Source organism: Equus caballus, chromosome 8, assembly GCF_041296265.1.
Source record: "Equus caballus isolate H_3958 breed thoroughbred chromosome 8, TB-T2T, whole genome shotgun sequence".
In the NCBI taxonomy this organism is placed as follows: Eukaryota; Metazoa; Chordata; class Mammalia; order Perissodactyla; family Equidae; genus Equus; species Equus caballus.
Genome location: NC_091691.1, coordinates 4,904,715 through 4,924,879, shown reverse-complemented (window position 1 = coordinate 4,924,879; position 20,165 = coordinate 4,904,715). Strand labels below are relative to the sequence as shown.

General features: G+C 49.4%; 1 protein-coding gene across 1 annotated transcript; it reads right to left on the bottom strand.

The window, feature by feature from the left end:
- Window positions 1-47: 47 nt before the first annotated feature.
- On the bottom strand, window positions 48-18,995 carry LOC111774596 (uncharacterized). Its single transcript, XM_070275936.1, has 6 exons — window positions 18,863-18,995; window positions 18,332-18,752; window positions 18,036-18,073; window positions 3,475-3,648; window positions 207-324; window positions 48-114 (listed from the first exon to the last, which is right to left on the bottom strand). The coding sequence occupies exons 1-6, from the start codon at window positions 18,906-18,908 to the stop codon at window positions 48-50; spliced, it is 864 nt and encodes a 287-aa protein (XP_070132037.1). The 5' UTR covers window positions 18,909-18,995.
- Between the last annotated feature and the right edge of the window lie 1,170 nt (window positions 18,996-20,165).

Here is a 20,165-nt window from a genome sequence, read left to right as displayed (position 1 = left end):
CGAATTACTGTGCTCCTACAGCCGCTGTCATGACTAGACTGACAGTCCTAGTCAGCCTCATCCTCAGGCTGCAGCTCAGAGATGGCCAGGTAGGCAGCATGGGAGGAGCTGTCACTGCAGCCAGAGAACTGATCAGGAACCCTGGGGGTCTTCGGTCATCCTTGTAGATCATGGTGGTGGGGGTACTGCCTGGGTGCTGCTGGTACCAGTGCACATAGTTGTCTCCAATGTCGCCGCTGGTGAGAGTGCAGGAGATGGTGACCTTCTGCCCCAGGGACTCTGACACCGAGTGAGGCTGAGTCAGCACAGCCTCAGCCCAAGACCCTGCAAGGAGGAAGCGACACAGAGATCAGTGAGGACAGGACAGACTGTCCTCATGAAAGAGGGAGAGGTTATCATCCCAGGTGACACCCAGGTGCCTTCCCAGAATTCTCTGCAGGCAGCCACCTATACAATGAGGGAGGAGAGTGAGGGGAAGCAGAGCCCAGGACATGGTGGAGATGCCCCAGAGTCTTCCTGAGCCCCACAGCTAGGCCTGAGCCTATTTCTCAAGTGTCTCCCTGATTCTCAGGGTGGGAGGTCTCCATGCAAATCCTCCCCTTTCTGGAACCTGTGCGCAGCTCTCCTTCAACCTTAGCCAACCTGCCTCGATTAAAAGGGAAGTGTAGGGGAGGGGAGGGCTTCACCCCGAGGATCACACAGAAACACCTGCCAGAGGCTGGGGAGAGAGGAGCTCACAGCTGAGGCGAGCACCAGTGCCCTCTGGTGGATGCAGAAGACATGGAGATCTGGGCTGGAGCTGGTACTCTGTGCTGCTGCCCTCCCCATCCTGCATCTCTCACAGTTTCAGCCATTTCAGATTGGCTTTTTTCACTTAGACATCCATATGTAAGGTCCCTCCATGTCTTTTTATGGCCCAATAACTCGTTCTTTTATTGCTGGATCATATTCCATTGTATAGATGTAACTGTGTTTGTTTATCCACTCACCAGTTGAAGGACATACTGCTTGGTTTCAAGTTTTGACAATCATGAATAAAGCAGCTGTAAACATTCATGTGCATATTCTTGTGTCAACACAAGTAACTCATTTAGATAAATACCTAGGAGTGATTGCCGTATTGTGTCATGTAAGAGGTTGTTTAGTTTTGTAAGAAACTACCATACTGTCTTCAGGAGAGGCTGTGGCGTTTTGCATTCCCCCAACCGTTAATGAGGGTCCTGCAGCCCCACATCCCGGGCAGCATCTAGTGTTGGACTGTGTTGAGCTGTAGCCATTCTAACAGGAGTCTGCTTACTGCTCATTGTTTAAATTTGTAACATCCCAGTGATTTCATGTTGAGCATCCTTTTACATGTTTATTTGCAATCTGTATATCTTCCTTGGTAATGGGAATGTTCAGAGACGCTCAACGGAGAGATGTCGCCAGCACCTTGGGACTCAGGAGAGCCACAAAGCTCTCAAATCAGGTGAAAGAGGAATACAGCTTCTTTCAGGTTTCAGAGCTCATGGAATTATCGGCAAAGCCCAGGCTGGTACTGTGGACATCCAGAGGGCAAAGCCAAGGGTCACCTGGTTCCCCTGGGTCCCACATGCTGCGTTTTACCCTCTCATCCCCACTTAGTAACTGTGGGGGCTATTTTGCTTCTGGGAACAATGCAATTCTGTTTGCATGCAGAGACAAATATCTCCAAAGGAGACATTTTCACTGAACCCATAAAGAAAGACTGAGTCACAAGCATGACGCCCTCTGGTTTAGTAGCATAAGTGACAGCAGAAGCCAAAACCTGGTCTGGTGTTTGTCACAGGCAGGGACAGGGGAGTGCTGGGTCAGACAGGAGAATGGAGAGCAGATTTAATCACAATTCCCCATGGAACAGGGGCTCTTTGTGGCATTGGAGTTGTGTTCAGCTCTGCAAAAATGATAATCAGCCTCGTCTGCAGTTTGCAAACCAGAGCTGGTCAAAGAGTTTCTGTTAACAAACCTGGATCTGGAGAATCAGTCTGGGACCCCTTGAAGGTCTCAACCTGCTGTCCCAGGTCAGAAACATAGGGGTTCTACTCTTGGCACTCCCATGGTGACCCCCAATGTCTCTATTGCTCTGTCTGCAGGAGGAGGTGACATTGAGATCTTGGTTCACCAAGACCTTCACAGGGGGAGTTACACATGCACATATTGGGCAGTTCCTTGCTCCTGATGTCGCACAACCCCACCCCACACCCTAGATAGTTGGAAAGCTCCAATGGGGTATAACAGGAGAGGAGGACACAAGTTGGTACCTGTGGGCTCAGGGAGACCCAGTTATGGGAGTCTCTGTGAGTCTGGAGTGGTCTCAGCAGTAGGAAACCCACATCTATGGGGTCTACTTCATCAGAGCTCCCTGGGGAGGAATCAGCATTTTCTAGCAATGGTGGCGCCTCCCCTTTACCCTCTAAAGCCCCACAGAGAGGTTTACTGGCTTGAGGCCCAACATGGCTCCCAGGCCTACCCACCGTCACCTGACACTGACTGAAGGCTCAGGCACATGGTGAGGGCTTCAGAAGGCTCTGTGCCTGGGATTCCTCCGGGGCTGCGTCCTCACACAGCACTCACATCTTAGCGCCTCAGCCCTGGGGCACAGTGAGCCTCAGCCAGCCCTGCACACAGGAGACTGGGAGGGAGCAATGAGCTCTGCTCCAACCCCTCCCAGAGCAGGGTCCATGCTGCAGAGGACTGTCCAGCTACTGGATGGCCCACATACATGACCCAAGAAGGAAGCGAGGGAAGGCTGATTGCCCTGCTTTCAAGAGAAAAACATACACATATATATATATATTTATATATAGTGTGTATAATATAGGTATACACCTCCAAAAGTTCTGATTTTATCACATAAGCATCACCAGACAATAGTTTCCGTTACTGTGGGTGTTCTTTTTTGTTTATTTGATTTTACTTTTGCATTTTCCTGAGGCTTCAGAAACATTGCATGGGAAACTGAGAGGAGAGTATTATGAACCAGAAGTTACCTCCATGTAAAATTAGAGAACATGAAATTTCATACTTTTAAAAGGAAACAATCTGGTACTCTGAGCAGGCCGGGGTTTGGTCCCACTTCCCCATCTGTGTGCCACTGGAAGAAGCATCACTGTGCCAGATTGCACAGTAACAATCTGCTTTAGAGGCTGGCCCCATGGTGCAGTGGTTAAGTGCGCATGTTCCACTTCAGTGGCCGGTGGTTTGCCAGTTCGGATCCTGGGTGTGGACACGGCATCGCTTGGCAAGTCATGCTGTGGTAGGCGTCCCAAATATAAAATAGAGGAAGAAGGGCATGGATGTTAGCTCTGGGCTAGTCTTCCTCGGCAAAAAGAGGAGGATTGGCAGATGTTAGCTCAGGGCTAATGTTCCTCAAAAATAAATAAATAAATAAATAATTGGCTTCATCCTCAGACTGGAACTGAGAGATGAGCAGAAGCCCTGTTGTGGCCAAGGTACCTTTGGATCCAGAGAAGTGGCTGGGGAACCCCGAGCCCTGGTGCTTATCTGAGTCTGATCTAAGTCCCAGGAGAAACCAAGGAGGGCTCACTGTCTCCTGCTGGAACCAGGGTATGGCAGAGCTGCCCACATTGAAGGCAGCACTCAGGGTGCAGGTGAGTGTATTGTAAGATCCTGGGGATGCAGAAATGGAGAAAGGCTGAGTCAGCACAGGCAGGGAGAGGGAACCCAAAGCACAGGCACACATGGTGAGGGGGCATTTAAACTGGGAGCTTCTGAGTGTTAGGGGCTGACGGAGTCTGGGGAGCTCCCCCAAAATTTTTGAGTCCTGTCTGAACCTCTGCAGTGAGAGAGGAGCACGAGGAGGAGAGGAGTTCAGGCCATGGTGGACATAGCCCCTGGTCCCCACAGTGGGGCTGGGCCGCCTTGTCTTATCCTCCCTACTATCCCCAGAGGCAGACGTGTTGTTGATGCAAATTCATTCCTGCTCTTGCTGGCTGTCTCACACCCACCTGATGACTGATTCAGGAGCTTGAGAAAAGATCTCTGGCAGAGGAGGCCGAAGGAGGAGCCTGCTCTGAGTGGGACCCCAGGAGGGTCATGGAGGGAATTGTGGCACCATCCACAGGACCCTGCCCGGGAGCCTCTGCCAGGCCTTGAGGGCACCACACTGCTGGCTGTCATCAGTGAACACAGAGGGCAGCTCAGTCTCAGCCCAGTCTTGAGGACAGTGGGGGCTCCCCCAGCTGTGAGGAGGCCCATTTCAGGCTCAGAGAAGATCCACAGCACCCCCTGCTGGTCACATGTCCACCCGCAGTGTCCTTGGTTTTCTGAGGCTTAATGCCCAGACCTTTGTCACCATCATTCAGCAGTGACTGAGAGGTCTGCTGGGAGCACGGTGCTCACCTCCAGTCACACAAATATTAGTACACTGTCTGTGACTTTATAGTCTTGCAACACAAAGGAGAAAGTAGTCAAGAAACAGACCATACTGTGGATATTAGAGTCTCTATAAAACACATCAAAGTGGGAGACTCTCTCACTACTTGGACATTTAGGGAGCTGGGTTTGGAGGGGTGACGACAGTGACGTCCACATAGAATAACAGGAGAAAAATGAAAATAAGACGTGAAGATGCTCAAACCGGCGGGAGGACTGGCGATCTCACAGACTGGCAAAACCATGGAGGAGACATGGTGGACTGAGCAAGGGGAGGGGTGGAGAGAGCACGGCAGCCTTGAGAAAGTACATTTTGTTGAAAGAAGATTTTATAAAGAAACACAAGAGGAGAGGATGCATTAGAGCCAAATACAAAGGTAGAATCTCTAAGACTGTCGACCAGAAGGAACTGTGGGAAAAGAAACTGTGGGAAAAACTGAGGGAAGAGTAAATTAAAAATTTGAAATTTTATTTGAATAAAAATCAGATAGTTTTGGTATTTAATGCAGTAGAAAAAAGGGTTATTAGATGATTTTTGGACATGTGGTAATCAGTTAAAAACACTGAATTCCAAGTTAGTTCAGAAATGTTTGACGCTGGCCTTGTGTGACAGTAAGATGTGATGTGGCATTGAGAGTGATGACTCGGCACTATGAGCAGCCACCGATGAGGGCGGGGAAACTTGGCAGAGACACAGCTTGGAACAGAACCCTGGGCAGCATCCTCATGAACAGAGTTGGAAGAAGAGTCCTAAAAACACATTGCCTGAGTTAAGGCTCTCTCTCATTGTATCCCCTTAACCACATGTGCAGCATGTTTATTAGGATGTTGTATCTCCTGTTCCAGGTCCCAAGTGTTGAGGAGGGTGCAGGTTAAGGACAATGTGGTGCCTCTTTGTCTTCCCAAAGCAAGAGTTACAGGGAATGCTGAAGACTATGAAGATGCCGTTGGGTGACATTTGCAGACCATTACACCCCCGAGGAGCAGTTTTGGGGAGGGTCTTGGAGGGTGCATTGGGCACAGAGTCCAAGGTCAGGCTGAAGTGTCAAGATCAGTGGGCACCAAATATAAGTGGGGAATGAAGGAAAACCCGAGCCCCATCGTGATGTGAGATGGAATTTTCACCCTCCCCCACTCCCCTGATGTCCTCAAGTCAATTCTCTCTCATCCTTAGAATCGCCCTCTGAGCCTCCTCTGTGATTCCCTCTTCAGTGCCTTCACTGCTCTCATTTGGCAAAGCCCTGCTCTGTGTAAACTGAGCTTACTTTTTGCTGGGATCCTGTAAGCTATTGCGCCTGGAGAGGATCAAAGGGCCATTGCTGACTCACAGGAGACTCCGGGTTCAAGGCCCTTCTCCCACAAGCGCTCCAAAGGCAAAGCTGTGCTCAGCCCTGCCTCTGCCATCAGTGTCCACTCCACGCCCAGTGCTGTCACACCCACCCCTCCTCCTCACTCCTCTAACATCTCTTTCTCCTCAGGCCTCAGTCCACATTGAGAGAATCAAGATATTTAGGAGAAAATGATTACCAAGTTCATCTTTCTAATGTGACTGCTTATATTTACTTATAATCCCCAAATAGTGTTTTTCCAATTTTTAAATTATCATTCATACCACTCAGGGGGTTTTGGAATTATGTTCTTACAGCATCTTAAGACACTGAGAACACACAGAAAGGGGATCCCAGGAAAGGAGACAGGGGTGGGCTGGATGTTCAGGTCACAGGGCATCTGGACAGCAGCTGTGACTTAGTTTCCCCCCACTGCCTGATCTCACGCTCTTGGAGAAATCAAGTGTGGACTTGTGCAGACTTCCCACCACACACTGACAACAGCGTGTCAGGATGGGGGTGATGAACATGCAGGATGGGAGAGGGAGTTCACATTGTGGGTCTCCCTCAGACACACACTCTATGAGGTCATCGATTTTATCAACTTCAAAGGACTTCTCAGAGTTGAATCCTCGTCTTCACATTTTGTCTACATGATAATTGTGTATCCACAAGGGACCTTGAGCTACAGGAGTCCATGACAAGTCTTAAACTGTCACCTCCGCACCCCAAGGACCTCCAACCAGGGGCTCCAGAGCTGCCCAGGAGGCAGAGCTGCAGGCTCCCTCCCCTCCTCAGCCCCCAGGGGGAGCAGCACTTCATTCTGCTCACTGCTCCCCAGCCCCCTTCCTCTGCTTCGTGTTTGTCAAGGGAGGAGTGGGCTGGGAAGAGCCACATGAGGCTCTGGGACCCTGGAGTGAAGACCACTGGATATGGGTCACAGACTCAGGTAGTGGCTGTTTTCCTAGCTGCCATCACCCCATGGAACCTCCAGCGACTGGCCCACAGTGCCCCCTGCTACCCCAGCCCTTATTCCTCTCTGCCTGATGTGAGGGGTTAGGAGCCCCCTAGACAGAGATCCCCTGCCTGCACCCCTGGCTCAGCTTCTGCCTCTCACTCCCCACAGGAAGGGGCCACACCCAGGCCTTCCTCAGGCTGCAGCCTCTTGGTCACATTCAGCTCAGAATTCACTGCTGTGGCCTCTTCACTGTGGACCATCCACAACTGTCTCCACTGTCCCCATACTGTTTCCACTGTTGGGCTGAGGTGAGGTGTCATAACCCATCCCCAGCACAAGGAATAAAAGCACAAAGGCATCACAGACCTGTCCCTGTGCACTTTGGGACCCAAGAAATTTGGTCTCTGTCTCTTTCTCGCTCTTTTCTCTCCACCCTTCCCTTCCTGTCAAGCTGAGCCTCAGTCCTCACTCCTGATGGGCAGAGGCTCCAGAACAACCTAAGAAGGGAGGTGCTGAAGGGAGGATGTCATTGTCCCCACAGTGGCTGCTGCTCCAGTACGGTCCCCTAGATGTCAGAGGGAGGGATCAGTTAGTGGCAAATGCCAGTTAGTGGACAGCACACGGGGTCACTGCGCCTGCTCCATGTCAAGCTCTGCAGTGGTGGCGTGTCATGTGCACCATCACCTCTGCTTACACTGACCCACACTTTCTCAAGGGGAAACACATACAAATAAGTCATAACAGGAATAACAAAGGTGCCCATATAACTTATCTGCTCACTGCCGACATCTTTACTATGTTTTTATGCAAGAAAACATTCCACCATTTGTTCCTTTTTTAAATTTTATTACTTGCTGAATTTTGTAATTGTTTTCCTACAGATATGGCCTTAGTGTTTATTTTTTTACACTGCAGACAGATTAATACACACTTTGAACTATATTTTAAATTACATATTTTAGTTCCTCTGTTTTTTGTTTGTGGAAGATTAGGCCTGAGCTAACTACCACCAGTTCTCTTCATTTTGCTGAGGAAGCCTGGCCCTGAGCTAAAGTCCATGCCCATCTTCCTCTACTTTATATGTGGGACACCTACCACAGCATGGCATGCCAAGCAGTGCCATGTCCGAACTGGGGATCCGAACCGGCGAACCCCGGACCACCGAGAAGTGGAACGTGTGCACTTAACCGCTGCGCCACTGGGCCGGCCCCAAAATTACGTATTTTAAAAATTATATACTATTTTTCTTAATTGTGACTCGGATAATATTTTTAATTCGTCCTAATTAATTTTCAGTACAATCTCTGGACTTCTAGATACATACTCATAATTAGACACTGATACATTTAAATATTTTATTTTTTCTGTTCTTGATTTGACACAAATCTGAGGGTAAACCTTTCAGAAGAGCTGTGTCGGCAGTTATCACATGCGGTCCAAGACTGAAATGGAACAATTCTAGTCTTCTGTCTTCCAGGATAATGCTTTTCTCTAGTTTAAAGTTACACCGTCATTAAGCCATTGAGGAAATATCCGTATTGCTTTATTTCTATATTTATTTTTACAAAGCCAGGAATGGAGATTGAATTTAATTGTCAGCTTCTCAAGCGTTTATTGAAAATGTTATCTGTCTTTTTCTACTTAAATCTTTGCAATGAGATAGCAGCCCCCAAAAATGGTTTTGAGATAAATTCACTCATTTCACTCTCATGACTGAGCCCTGCTTCTGTCTCCCTTGGATTACTATTAAGCTTTACATTCGCTAATTCTCATGCTTGATTCCAACACAGGCTATGGAGTCTTTTCCATTTCCAGAATCTTCCAGGGAACTGACAGGCCTAAGGCCAGTGGCTTCATTGAGTGATAAATGAAGAACGGTGCTCTCCTTTCTGCCCTGATAAACTGTCCCGAATTCTCTTGATCTGGACAGAGAACCACACGTTTGCAGTCCTGACACAGCCGTGGGATCAGGGACACAAACCATCCTGAGGACGTGGACCCACAGGCATCAAGGGCCCCTCTTTCCCTCCGCCCGAGTGGGTCCTGTAACTCTCGGAGCAGCCTCGCCCTTGGTCTCCTGTTCCTGCAGGAAGGTCCATCCTCACAAGGGAGCCTGGGGTCTGAGGGCAGGGAGCCTCCAGGGAGCAAGATGCCCAGAGCTGAGTGTCGGGTCCAGGAGCCTAGGATGGAAGTGACTGCTGATGACTTCAGCAGCACAGGCAGCGGGCCACCAGCAGAGGTTGGGTGCAGGCAGGGAAAAGTAGTCATAGCTTTGGGTTCATAACAAAGATCTGGGGTTGGGTTACATGGGTTCCTTGTGATCAGATTCTGGTAGGTTCTTAACTCCTGAGCTGGGCACATTGGCATCAGCCTTCTGTTGACTCTTCCATCAATTATCTAGAATAAATCTGTGCCCTGATCATAAAGTTTCTGCCTGGGGAGAGGTGACTAGGCTGAGAACATGCTGTTAGAAATGTTGCAGCCATCCTCAAGGCCACAGACACTTGGAAAGTCTTCAGAAATTCAGGGAGTGGTAGATTTCACAGCAGACTCACCTGTGATGTGAAGTTAGATGCAGGAAGTGACCAGAGAGTGATGGGCCCACAGGGGGAGGGGGAGGGGCGGCATCTTGCTTCCTCACAGATCTGGAGCACTGTGTCAGGATTATCTCATGTCTGGTCTCAAAAGTCATCCTCTTCCTATGACAGGTTGTAAGAGACCCTCAGGAAGCATTCCTTGCCACACCTGAAGCCAGAGGGTTTCATCTCGGAGGGCTAAGCTACAAGAACTCCCAGGTCCACGTTTCTAGGGCTTCTGCCTGAATGCTGTTGTCGCCAGGCCACACTGCTCATCTCCAGGTGCTGCTTTCTCTGCTGTAGATGATCTTGTTCATGAGACCTCAGCCCAGTACTGTGGGTGGATGTGTCAGCACAGCCTGGAAGCAGGAAACTTAAAGATAGAAGGAGGTGAGATTTGGGGACCCTACTTATTTTGTTCATAGCCTAATTCACTTGAGGATTCAGAGCGAAAAGTTTGGGATTGCCAGAGAGGTTGGCAACTGAGGAGGAAATTGCAAAAAGGAGTGTCACCAAGTGTGGGAGCCCCAGAAGGTGAATATAAAGTGGCAAGAAAGCCTTGGCCACCCATGTGCTGTGAGGGGGTAGGAAGAGTCCAGGTGCAAACTCAGTCTTTCACTTCCTGACCTGATCAAATTAGGAAACACTCTGAAAGCACAAGAACAACAAAACAATCCACCTAAACCTGACACTGCTGGATGGATGAAATGGCTCTGGGGATGGACTGCTATTCCCATGGCCGGGGCACTGGAGGAGCACTGGGGTCTTTGCGATGTGCTGGTCAGTGACATTAAACCTCATCTTTAGTCATGATCAAGCACTTCCGCTGTAGGTGACATGGAAACAAAAAAGATCACCAACATTCCAAGAGTATGGGGTTGATCCAATGGGTCCAGAGATTTGATGAGATATCGCTGGTGCTGATTGTCTAAATTACACTGTTCTAGCCACTGATGTTGCTTCTCCCAGGGCAGTAGATATTGGTTTTCTGTCCTAGGGTGCCCGTCCCTGAAGGAGACTGGCTCAGCTGGGAGAGAAGATGAGGCCTGTGAGCACAGGGCAGGGTCCACTGAATGGGGGGAGTACAGCAGAGCTGGGGAGGGTGCCTCATGAGCATGAGCATCAGGATCCTGTACCTGTGTGGTATTTAAGGTCAATGAGGAAGAGGGGAATCCAGGACATGGTGTAGACAATCCACAAGTCTGTTTCTAAGGCCCCAGAGCTGAGGCACAGCCGCCTCACATCCCTTCCTCTATTCCATGTCTACAGCATCCTCTTTGTCTTTCTGGCTCCTTCCTGGGTCCTGTTCTGAGGGACACTCTATGATAAGAGTTGGAAAATGAGGAATTCCATGCTCTTGGTCCTCCAAAGGCCCTGAGAGGTCCAAGTCTCAAGGACACATAGGTCAGGGAATACAAGATCTCCCCAATGGACATGACGTCCCACTCTCTACATGCCCACAGGACCAGCAGACCACATCATGTGCTGCAGAGACAACCTCACAGGCTTTCCGAGACAGAGTGAGGCAGTTCTTGGGGGTGTCTACTTCATGAGAAGGGTGTTCAGATTGTCTTCCCAGGAACTATGGATGCAGGCTCCATGTCTAACTCTTATACGATCAGAGTCAGAGGCCCTGAAATCCCATGCTGCCCTCTCAATATAGAGCCTTTATGGTCCTGACTCTCCTCCAACAGGTCACAGGGGCCTTCACTGGGGTGAGATGACAATCACAAACACATCACTCCAGGTGCACATTACAGGTGACACCACAGTCTCATCACCCAGTGACACCTGCCCAGGCCTGCTGCACCCACCCTCTGCCCCTCAGCCCTCAGAGCAGCGTCCCCCCCGGCCTGTGCCTCTTCCCTGATAAAGCTGCTCTCCCGCCTCACCTTAATATGGTTCCTCAAGCTTCTAATCTCCTTCCTGCGCCTCCCCTTCCTCAGACACAGGCAGGGCAGGGGCCACAGAGCAGGATTCTCCCAGTGCTAAATGGAGGTTATGTATTTTCTTAGTGTTTGCAATTGTTTTTGTGAAATTCCTCATCATTGCAAGTTTAGTTTACCCAAAGTCATTGCAGAGATGGTGTTGATCAGTTTGAGGAGAACTTTATCTTAACCACACATTGAATGTTCTGACTTAGAAACTAGATAAATGTGTACATTATTTAAATATTTATCTCAGAATGTTTTATAGTTTCCAGTGCATAAACATTCATTATTCTGTCATCCTCATACATCCCATATGTGCGATGCTATTGTAAATAGTGTTATTTTTGACATCAGTTCTGACGACTCATTGCTGGAAGATGGAATACAGTGCACGTCTGCCTGCGGGTATCGTGCCCCAGCCCCAGGTTGGAGCCCTCAGAGCAGAAGCATCTCTGACTCCCTCTACCCGCCTAGGAGGGCACGGCCTGAATCAGCCTTTCTCAGGCTCCCCGAGTTTCTCCACTGAGAGCTGTTTCTCTGTGAGCAAGGGCTCACTTCCATGGACACATTAATAGGGTGTGAATGTCCTAACGAACATTTTGAACTGAAGAAAAGTATGTGACCTTGTCAGATCAATGTTTGTAAGGAAATTCAAGTGCTGACAGAAAGGAAATGACAGCAGAAGTTGTCCGCTGAGCTAGACTTGGTGAAGGTCACTGCCATAGCTGCACCAGGCCAGGAGAGTGGGGGAGGTTTGAGTGTCACTTCCTCACGGCTCTGGAGCACTGTGTAAGCATTAGTGCTGTTGTCCCACGGACGACAATCACAGTCAGCCTCATCCTCAGGCTCGAGCCCAGAGAGGAGCAAATGCCATGCGTTGGCCGAGGCGTATTCAGCTCCAGACAAGTGGCTGCGGACCCCACAACCCTGAGGCTTATCTGAGTCTGACTTGAAAATGAGGAGATCCTAGGGAGGGCTGCATGGTTTCTTCTGGTACCAGCATATCCAGTAATCATCAACACTGAAGCGAGAGCACAGGGTGCAGGAGAGTCTGGCTGGTATTCCAGGACATGCAGAGGGAGGGTGGCTGAGGCAGCACAGGCTGGAAGAGGGAAACTGCAAACAGACAGGCATGGTTACTGGGCAAGACCATGGGAAATTTCTCAGAATTCTAAGCAAGGGGGGAGTGATGTTGGGGGCTTCTGTCTATTCCCAAGGCCTGTGCCCACCTGTGCAGTGAGGGAGGAGCATGAGGAGGAGAGGAGTCCTGGCCATGGTGCACACAGCCCCTGGTCCCCACAGTGGTTCTGGGCTGCCCCAGGCCTCCCTTTCTTCTCCACCCTCTGCCACAGGAGGGGCTGTCCATGCAAATGGGTTTCCATTCAGTGACTGTCCAGCCCCTCCCTGAGCCCTGGTGCTGGACCTCAGCTCACATCACACACTAAGGAGGATGGACGTCGTCTTCACCCCTTGGGAGAGCCTCGGGAGGAAGCACCTGCTGAGACAACACAAAGGGCCCTGCTCAGGGGACTCTGCCAGGCCAGAGAGAACTCAGTTGCTGAGCCTCCTTCAGTGAGCACAGGTCCCATCCCCTAGGCCACAGCTCTTGTGAGGGAATGGTCCTGGTTGAGCAGCTTTGTAGGGACCACAGGGCTGTGCTGCACCGCCCACTCCTGGTCACAGGACACACCCCTCACCAGGGCCAAATCCCTGAGAGCCCAGCTGGTTTCTGCAGCTCCCAGGTCACTGTCTCTACTCACACATCCATGGTCTGATCGTTTGACAATGGCATTCACATACACTGGAGGTGATGACTCCTGTATCACTCTCTCAGAAGGCAGTGCACATGGAAGGTGCAAAACTGTACAGAAATGGGAATTTAAAGTGTTTTCACCACCAGACAAGATGTTGCAAACATCATATTCCTTCATTTTTATGTGGTTTAGAGAGCGCATCCATGTTCAGTGTTCCATCACTTGTGCATTAAAGCAATGAATTCCAAATAATCTCACATAACCTTATTTGTGGCTTAAACTCCAATTTTTAGGTAATCTATTTTCTGTACTAATGAGAAGTCAAAGAAGCACAATGAATCCTAATATTTGAGCTGTGCAGCTCCCATTACGCCATCTTGTATTAGAGTAAAGTCCAACCCAGCAGAGAAAGTCTGAGACCCTCATTTGTTGGCTTCCGTCATCCATCTCTCCCTGTTCAGAATCATCTCTTCTGTGGACACAGAGCTTACCAACCCCATCATTCTTTCCTCACACGTTTTCCCACTAAGGTCCTTTGTTGGATTTGGGGTTAAAAGTTGAATATTAGAATTTCACTGATCTTGTGCTGGATCATGAGCTGTATATGTAACATCTTGTTGACAAATGGCCATGTCACATGTTCTTAAGTGGAATGCTATTTGACATCCATCCAGCTCACCCACACTCTGCAGTTTATTTGCTCATGGCGCTTGTCTCCTGTGCTCACAATTGTTCCCCCATCCACCTGCTCCCCGTGGTTTCTCTCCTCAGTCCCTGCTGGCCCATTGCATCCTTCTCCTCTTTCTCTGCATGAATCTGTGGAACCCAGTCCATCTCCCTGGTCGCCTTCTCCAGGGTCAAGGGCGAGTTTCTCTTCTGTCCTATAGACAATAAGATCACCATTATCACTTAAAGTCTCCTCTTGATTTGACTCAGAACTCCAGACTCAGAGTGCCCAGGAAGGAGAATCATTATCTTTGCCTCAGATCTGCTCTTCACCAAGGTGTGCAATTCACGAGAATTCAAATATTCTTTCAACATACACTTGCTAAGTTTGTCCTTTGTGCCACAGTTTTCTGGGCTCTGTAGATAGAGCAGTGATAAAATGGTGGAAAGTTCCTATTCACACGGAGATTAGCTCCCAGCAGGAGAAACACACAGTGCACAGACTCACAGAATTCCTCTGGGAATCCGGAGCCTGTTCCTGCTGGCTGAGAGCCCTTTACCTCCTCAGGACACTGACACCAAGATTCTCTGTGCTCTGTCCACAGCCTCCCCTCAGCTGCACATGGCTCTGCCCCATTCCAGGTGCCATGTGAAGAGCCCAGCCCTGCTCCCCGAGCCTTGCAGAGTCCCTCAGTGTGGCCTCGTCCCGCAGTTTGCCCACTCTATTCCGTTCTTTACTCCGTAATTAGAGTGATATTTCAAGCACATGTATCTGATAAAAGTGCCTCCCTGCTTAAAACTTTCCCACAGTTTCTCTCCCCATCAAGATATGTAAAGCTGTTCAGTGTCACATTCAAAGTCTTTGTGTGTGGCCATCATTTTCCCCCCTCCTGCCTCACTTCTCCCCTGGAGCCTGTACAAAAACAGAAGCGGGTCTCCTTTGCTAAGAGGATGCTTAACCCTGAACCCCAGTGCCCGCTTCTCTTTGAGCACTTCTGGTCCTCCAGTCCCTCTTCCTTCTGGACCAGGCTCACTCATCACCTGCTGGAGATACTGACCACACTGACATGAGCGAATACTTGTTTTATTATAACAACTTTCTAGGAAATCTGCAAAGTTAAATCTAACCTCCAAGGTGCATATTCTCTTAAGTAGAATTTAAGGATAGAAATATTGAACAAAGAACATAATTATGATTCTTATCATCATTTTTATTTCTGATGAGTGGACCCTGTTTACATTCTCCAAAGAAGTGGACATATGTTGCGCTGTTACTTTTTATTTAAAAATTTCATGTTTCCAGTTTGGTTTGGGAATTATTATCCTTGGACTGAGTCAGACATCTAGGACAAATTGTTGCAAGAACAGATTTTGTAGCATTTGAATTCAAGAACATCTTTACTATGACGATCTGTAAAAATGGGACACGTTAGAGAGCCTGGAGGACTGTTCCTCATGATGATTTAGTTTGAAAACTGTGACAGACAGGGACTTCCCTGCATGTGGGGCAACTCGCAATCTGGAACATCCTCTGCAGGACCAAGGACGGGGAAATCAGAACAATTCTAAGACATCGCTTCTTTGACATGTGATGTTTGTTTTATCTCTGTTTTAAATGGAGAACCTCTAATATAAAACCACTTTGAGTAATTATTTTCATTGATTTATTTATTTTCCTGACTTCCATCAGGGAATGGGACTTCCCTTTGATTCCACTTTCCTGAGAGATCGTTTCTAAATCACCAACAAGTTCTCAATTTTTATCAATTTTTTTTCTGTTGAAATAATCACTGTTTTTTCTTTAATGGATCACAAGCCTGTGGTATGGAAATAGTGAGCACTGACCACTGCCTCATCCCATATGTAAAACTCAATTTGATTTGAATCATAGTCATAAATACAAAAGCTAAAATCATAAAAGTTCTAATGATAATACAGTAACATCTTCATGTCCTTGGAATAGACAAAGTCTTCTTAGATTGAACACAAAAATTACTAACCAAAAGAGAACAAAATAATAAACAAATGACCTAAACTTTTAAAATATTGCTTAACAGGAGAGTGACATCAGCAAGATGATGAAACAGGAGGTCTTCCACTCGTGTCCTCACTCAGCAACCATGATTTGGTGGCCATCAATGCAGAAAAGTGCCTTTGTGGGAGCTTCTGGATCCAGGCAGGAGACCGTGAAATCCTGGCAGAACCTGAGGCTGAGGAGTGGTGTCTGAGAAGGCAGCCCCATGCTCAGAGGGTCCTGGTGACAGGCCCAGAACAATGCCATCCCCATGTGAATATGGCAAATCTTTTTCTTTTTTTTTTTTTTTTTGCCTTCTTCTTGCCACCTGCACCCCTTGGCCAGAGACCCAGCAGGAGTCACTCCTGCCCATGCCTCAGTTAGCAGCCCTGACAACCGTGTCCCTGGATCTGAACACTGAAGCAGCCCATGATCCAGTTCCAGCCCCTCTTTGCCACAGTCCAGGAGCAATCCTGCCCATCCAGGCACCAGACAAGACACATGCCCATCAGTGCCCCTGGAGGAAGGCCTGCTGACCTCAGTCTGACTGGGAATCTTGAGGCAGCCATGTGCCCTGGTTCCAGCCCTGTGCATAGTGGTCTGCGGGCACTCCTGTCAGCCCAGGAAAGGGGCTGGGGACATGCCAATCCAAGCCACAAGAAGCAGGCCTTCAGACTAGCACTAGCTGTGGACCCTGAAGCAGACTTCTGTCTCAGTACAGCCCTTCTCAGATGTGGCCCAGGGCCAACGCTACCCAACAAGGAAACTGTCCAGTGCCCAGGAGGGAGCCCCACACGTCCATCCACTATTTTCTCTTTACTTTAGGGAAAAACATTGCCCGAGTCCTCCTAATCAGTGCCCTGTGGAGTTGTCTCCCTTTAGGTGCGTCCATCATGCTTTGTTTTCTAGGAGTGTTTTCTAGATTTCTCCTACTAGACTCTGCTTGCCTGGGACATGACCCCATCTGAAGACCCGCTTCCCAGCACAGCCTTCCAGCCCCCACAGGGGATGTCTGGGATCAGGATGTGTGGACCCATCTGCCTTGACCCTGCCCAGTGGGAGAGCAGACCCCCTGCTCTGAGGCCTGAGGTCCCATCTGCAGCCAAGTCTCAGCCTCTTCAGCCTTCCTGTGTTGTTGGCTGACGTTCTTCCTCAAGAAAATGAGAAAAGAAACCAAGTAGGTGTAATCAATCCTTTATGCATAAAATAACCCTCTGGAAGCATTTAAACACAAACCCATTACAGAATTCCACTAATGAGGTTCAGATTAAGTAATCTGGTAGAAAATGTCATTTTCGTGATTTTATAAGGAGGGAAGTTTCTAATAGGGGTGCAGCATTGAGAGCGAGGGGACTGAGTTCATCCTTCACGTTCTATTCCTCTAACAACACACTGAAATTGGAAAGGCACAGGTGAAGTCTTGATCAAATGAAAGATGAGAGTAAACTAGAAATGTGCATTCCTAGAATTCCTAATGAGTAGTCCAATTTGACAGAGCTGATCATATCTCTTGAAAATGTGAGCTTCAATTAGTCCTCTCTGAACTAGATGGGGCCATCACGTTGTCTCCATTGATTGACTCACTCACACCCCACACTGCTCCCAAGAGCCCAGCCTCAGTCCCGCTTTTTCCCAACCCCATCCTTCAATACCTCCTTCCTCCAAGACACAGATTATCTGAATTTTCTCCTCTATCCCACCTGCTCCACCCGTTAACCAGACTCACAGTCTGACATTTGTGTCATCCACAGTTCCTACCTACTCCCTATCTACATTCAAACCTCCTCCTCCTTCCTTTTCTATGCAGCACCTGGGCCTCATAAATTTACATCAGATTCTGTTGATCCCCTGACAACCCATATAATGCTCCCATCTCCACCCAACCAAGCTCAACCCTCCTTATTCTCCCAAAACAGCTTTCCTGTACAGTGTACTTTTCTTGTTTGTACTCTGTCTTCCCCCAGAAAGTGTCACCACATTGAGCATGGGAACCCTTCCTATCATGTCGACTGCCTGTCCTGAGCCCATACACCCAAGTCTGACCCATAGTAGGTGTTCAGTAAATGGTGTGGATGCACATAATCTGGAAGGTCAACTTGCCTGAGTCAAACACAGCTGGACACTTTGTCCCTGGTTCTGCCCTGACTTCCTGATATGGACTGAACTGTGTCCCTCAAAACCCTATGTTGAGACCCTAACCCTGTTCTGACTCTCTTTGGAGATAAAGCATTGAAGGAGGTAATTAAGGTAAATGGGATGATAAGGTTGGTGCTCTAACAAGTAGGGCTGGCATCTTTATAAGAAGAGGAAGAGAAACCAGGGGTGAGTGCACAGAGAAAAGTCCCTGTGAGGACACTGAGGACGCAGCCATCTGCAAGACAAGGAGAAACCAAACCTGCCGTCACCTTGATCTTCGACTTCCAGCCTGCAGAACTGTGAGAAGAGACATTTCTGTTGGTTAAGCCACCCCATCTGTGGTGTTATGTTATGGCAGCCCTGGCAGACACACACACCCCTGGTGGACTCTGTCCCCAGTGCATCCTGCCCCAGCATCCGGGAATGTCTGCTCGATTTGAGGAAAACAGACCATGGATTGAAACCAAGGACAAGCAGTGGGGACAGATGTTGAGAGGATGAGGACACATCTTCTAGACTCAGTTCCTGGGATCAAATATCAGAGCTGCTTTTCACCAAACAAGCCAAGGAAGCAGCTGCCTCGGCCGAGGAGTGGGGGCTGCACAGAGAAGCCCCATCACTGGGGGGACAGCAGGTTTTTGTCTCACTTCCCCACAGGCCTGCAGCACTGTGTCACTACTCCAACTGCTGTACAATGTACCACAGTAATAATCGGCCTCGTCCTCACCCTGGAGCCCAGAGATGGTCAGGGTGGCTGTGTTGCCAGACCTGGAGCCAGAGAATCGGTCGGGGACCCTGGAAGCCCTGCTAGCGGAAGAATAGATGAGGCGTTTGGGGGCTGTTCCTGGGATCTGTTGGTACCAGGACACATGACCACTCCCGATGTTGGAGCTGCTTCCAGAGCAGGAGATGGTGACTGTCTGGCCCAGGGTCCCAGACACTGAGGCGGGCTGCGTCACAGACTGGGCCCGGGATCCTGGAAGTGAGAGAGACACAGAGATGGTGATTCTGGAGTCTAGAGACAAGAGAAAGCAGGGTCCCAGGCATCTTCCCCGGTCCCCTTCTCTTATCCCCATATGTAGTCACCTGTGCAGAGAGCGATGAGGGTGAGGAGGAGAGGGGACCAGGCCATGGTGGAGATTGTCACCGAGTCCTGCCTTCAGTGGCCCCACAGCTGAAGCAGAGCTTCCCCCAAATCTCTTCCATCCCCTCTTCATACTCTGAGAGAGGGCGGGCCCACACATGCAAATCAGGCCCTCCCAGCCTTCTGATCCCTCACTGGGACTTGGGTCAGTTCCCCCTGCCCAAGGGTGGCCAGGGGGTGGGGCATTCTCAGCCATGAGCCCTGAGCAGAGGGCACCAGGCAGTGTCAGGTGGCTGGTCCCAGCTGTGATCAGCCCCAGGAACCTCAGGATGGAGCACTGAGTGCCCCATGGTGTCCAGGCCAAGACCCACAGTTGTGTCACAGGGTGACCAAAGCCCATCAGAGACATTTCCTGCATCCCCACTCTCTGTCCACTGTCTCCCTGCCTTAGGGTCAGGCCAGGTGGCCCCTTGTGCAGCCTCCACATCACCTCAGGGCTGTCTCTACTCATACTCTCCAGGAGTGAGTCTGTCCACAACTCCTTTAGCTGTTCAGGGGTCAGGAATGAGGGGGTGTCTCTTACACAAACTCCTCTTAGATCAGGATCAAGTGAAGAGCAGTGAGCGGCCCCATGGAGGCAGGTCCCCTTCTGTGCAGGACCCAGATTCTTCTCCTCTCATGTGATCTCTTCAGTGTTACAGATTAAGCAGCCTGTCTCCAACACTCCAAAACTTTGTTTCAAATGTTCTGTTCCTGGTGGAATGTAAGTACTGTGATTTTTGCTACACTCTTCTCTTTGACCAATCGTTACTATTGACTGGTTCCTCACTAATGTATGAGTTGAAGAAAATGTTTCACATGGCTCGTTCTATACTTGTATGAGAGTCAGGTGTTCACATTTTTGAGTCAGGCTAACTCGATCCCAGCTCCAGGACACAGAAGAGGAAGGTAACTGGGACAGAGCCCCTGAGACCTGGGCCCTGTGAGGTGGAGAATCTCAGCAATGAGCCCTCAGTGACCTGAGGAATGACTTGCTTGGGGAAGGGGACAAAAGGGATCTGGACTGGAGTGTGTGTCTAGACATCCATGAGCTGGGCCTCTGGGACTGGTCCTCACCTGAGAGAGGAGGCAGTTGCAGGGGAAGAGCCAGGTGATGGCAGACAGTGGCCACTAGTGTGGTTTCTTGAGATGTAATCACCCTTCTCACTCCGTCTGCGGAGAGGACATCCTCATGAGGGAGTTTTGTTCCTTTCTCCCTCTCCGGAGACTATTGAATTTCACACCGTGGCCTCACTGATTGGAGTA

What these genes read in the sequence shown, in the direction of transcription:
- LOC111774596 (XM_070275936.1), bottom strand. Translation starts at nt 18,908, where the DNA reads ATGGCCTGGTCCCCTCTCCTCCTCACCCTCATCGCTCTCTGCACAG. An exon ending in GAAGATCAAGGTGACGGCAG is followed by an intron (nt 3,649 to 18,035) that starts GTTTGGTTTCTC and finishes CTGCATCCCCAG; the next exon opens with GATCTTACAATACACTCACC. An exon ending in CCACTTCTCTGGATCCAAAG is followed by an intron (nt 325 to 3,474) that starts GTACCTTGGCCA and finishes TCCTCCTTGCAG; the next exon opens with GGTCTTGGGCTGAGGCTGTG.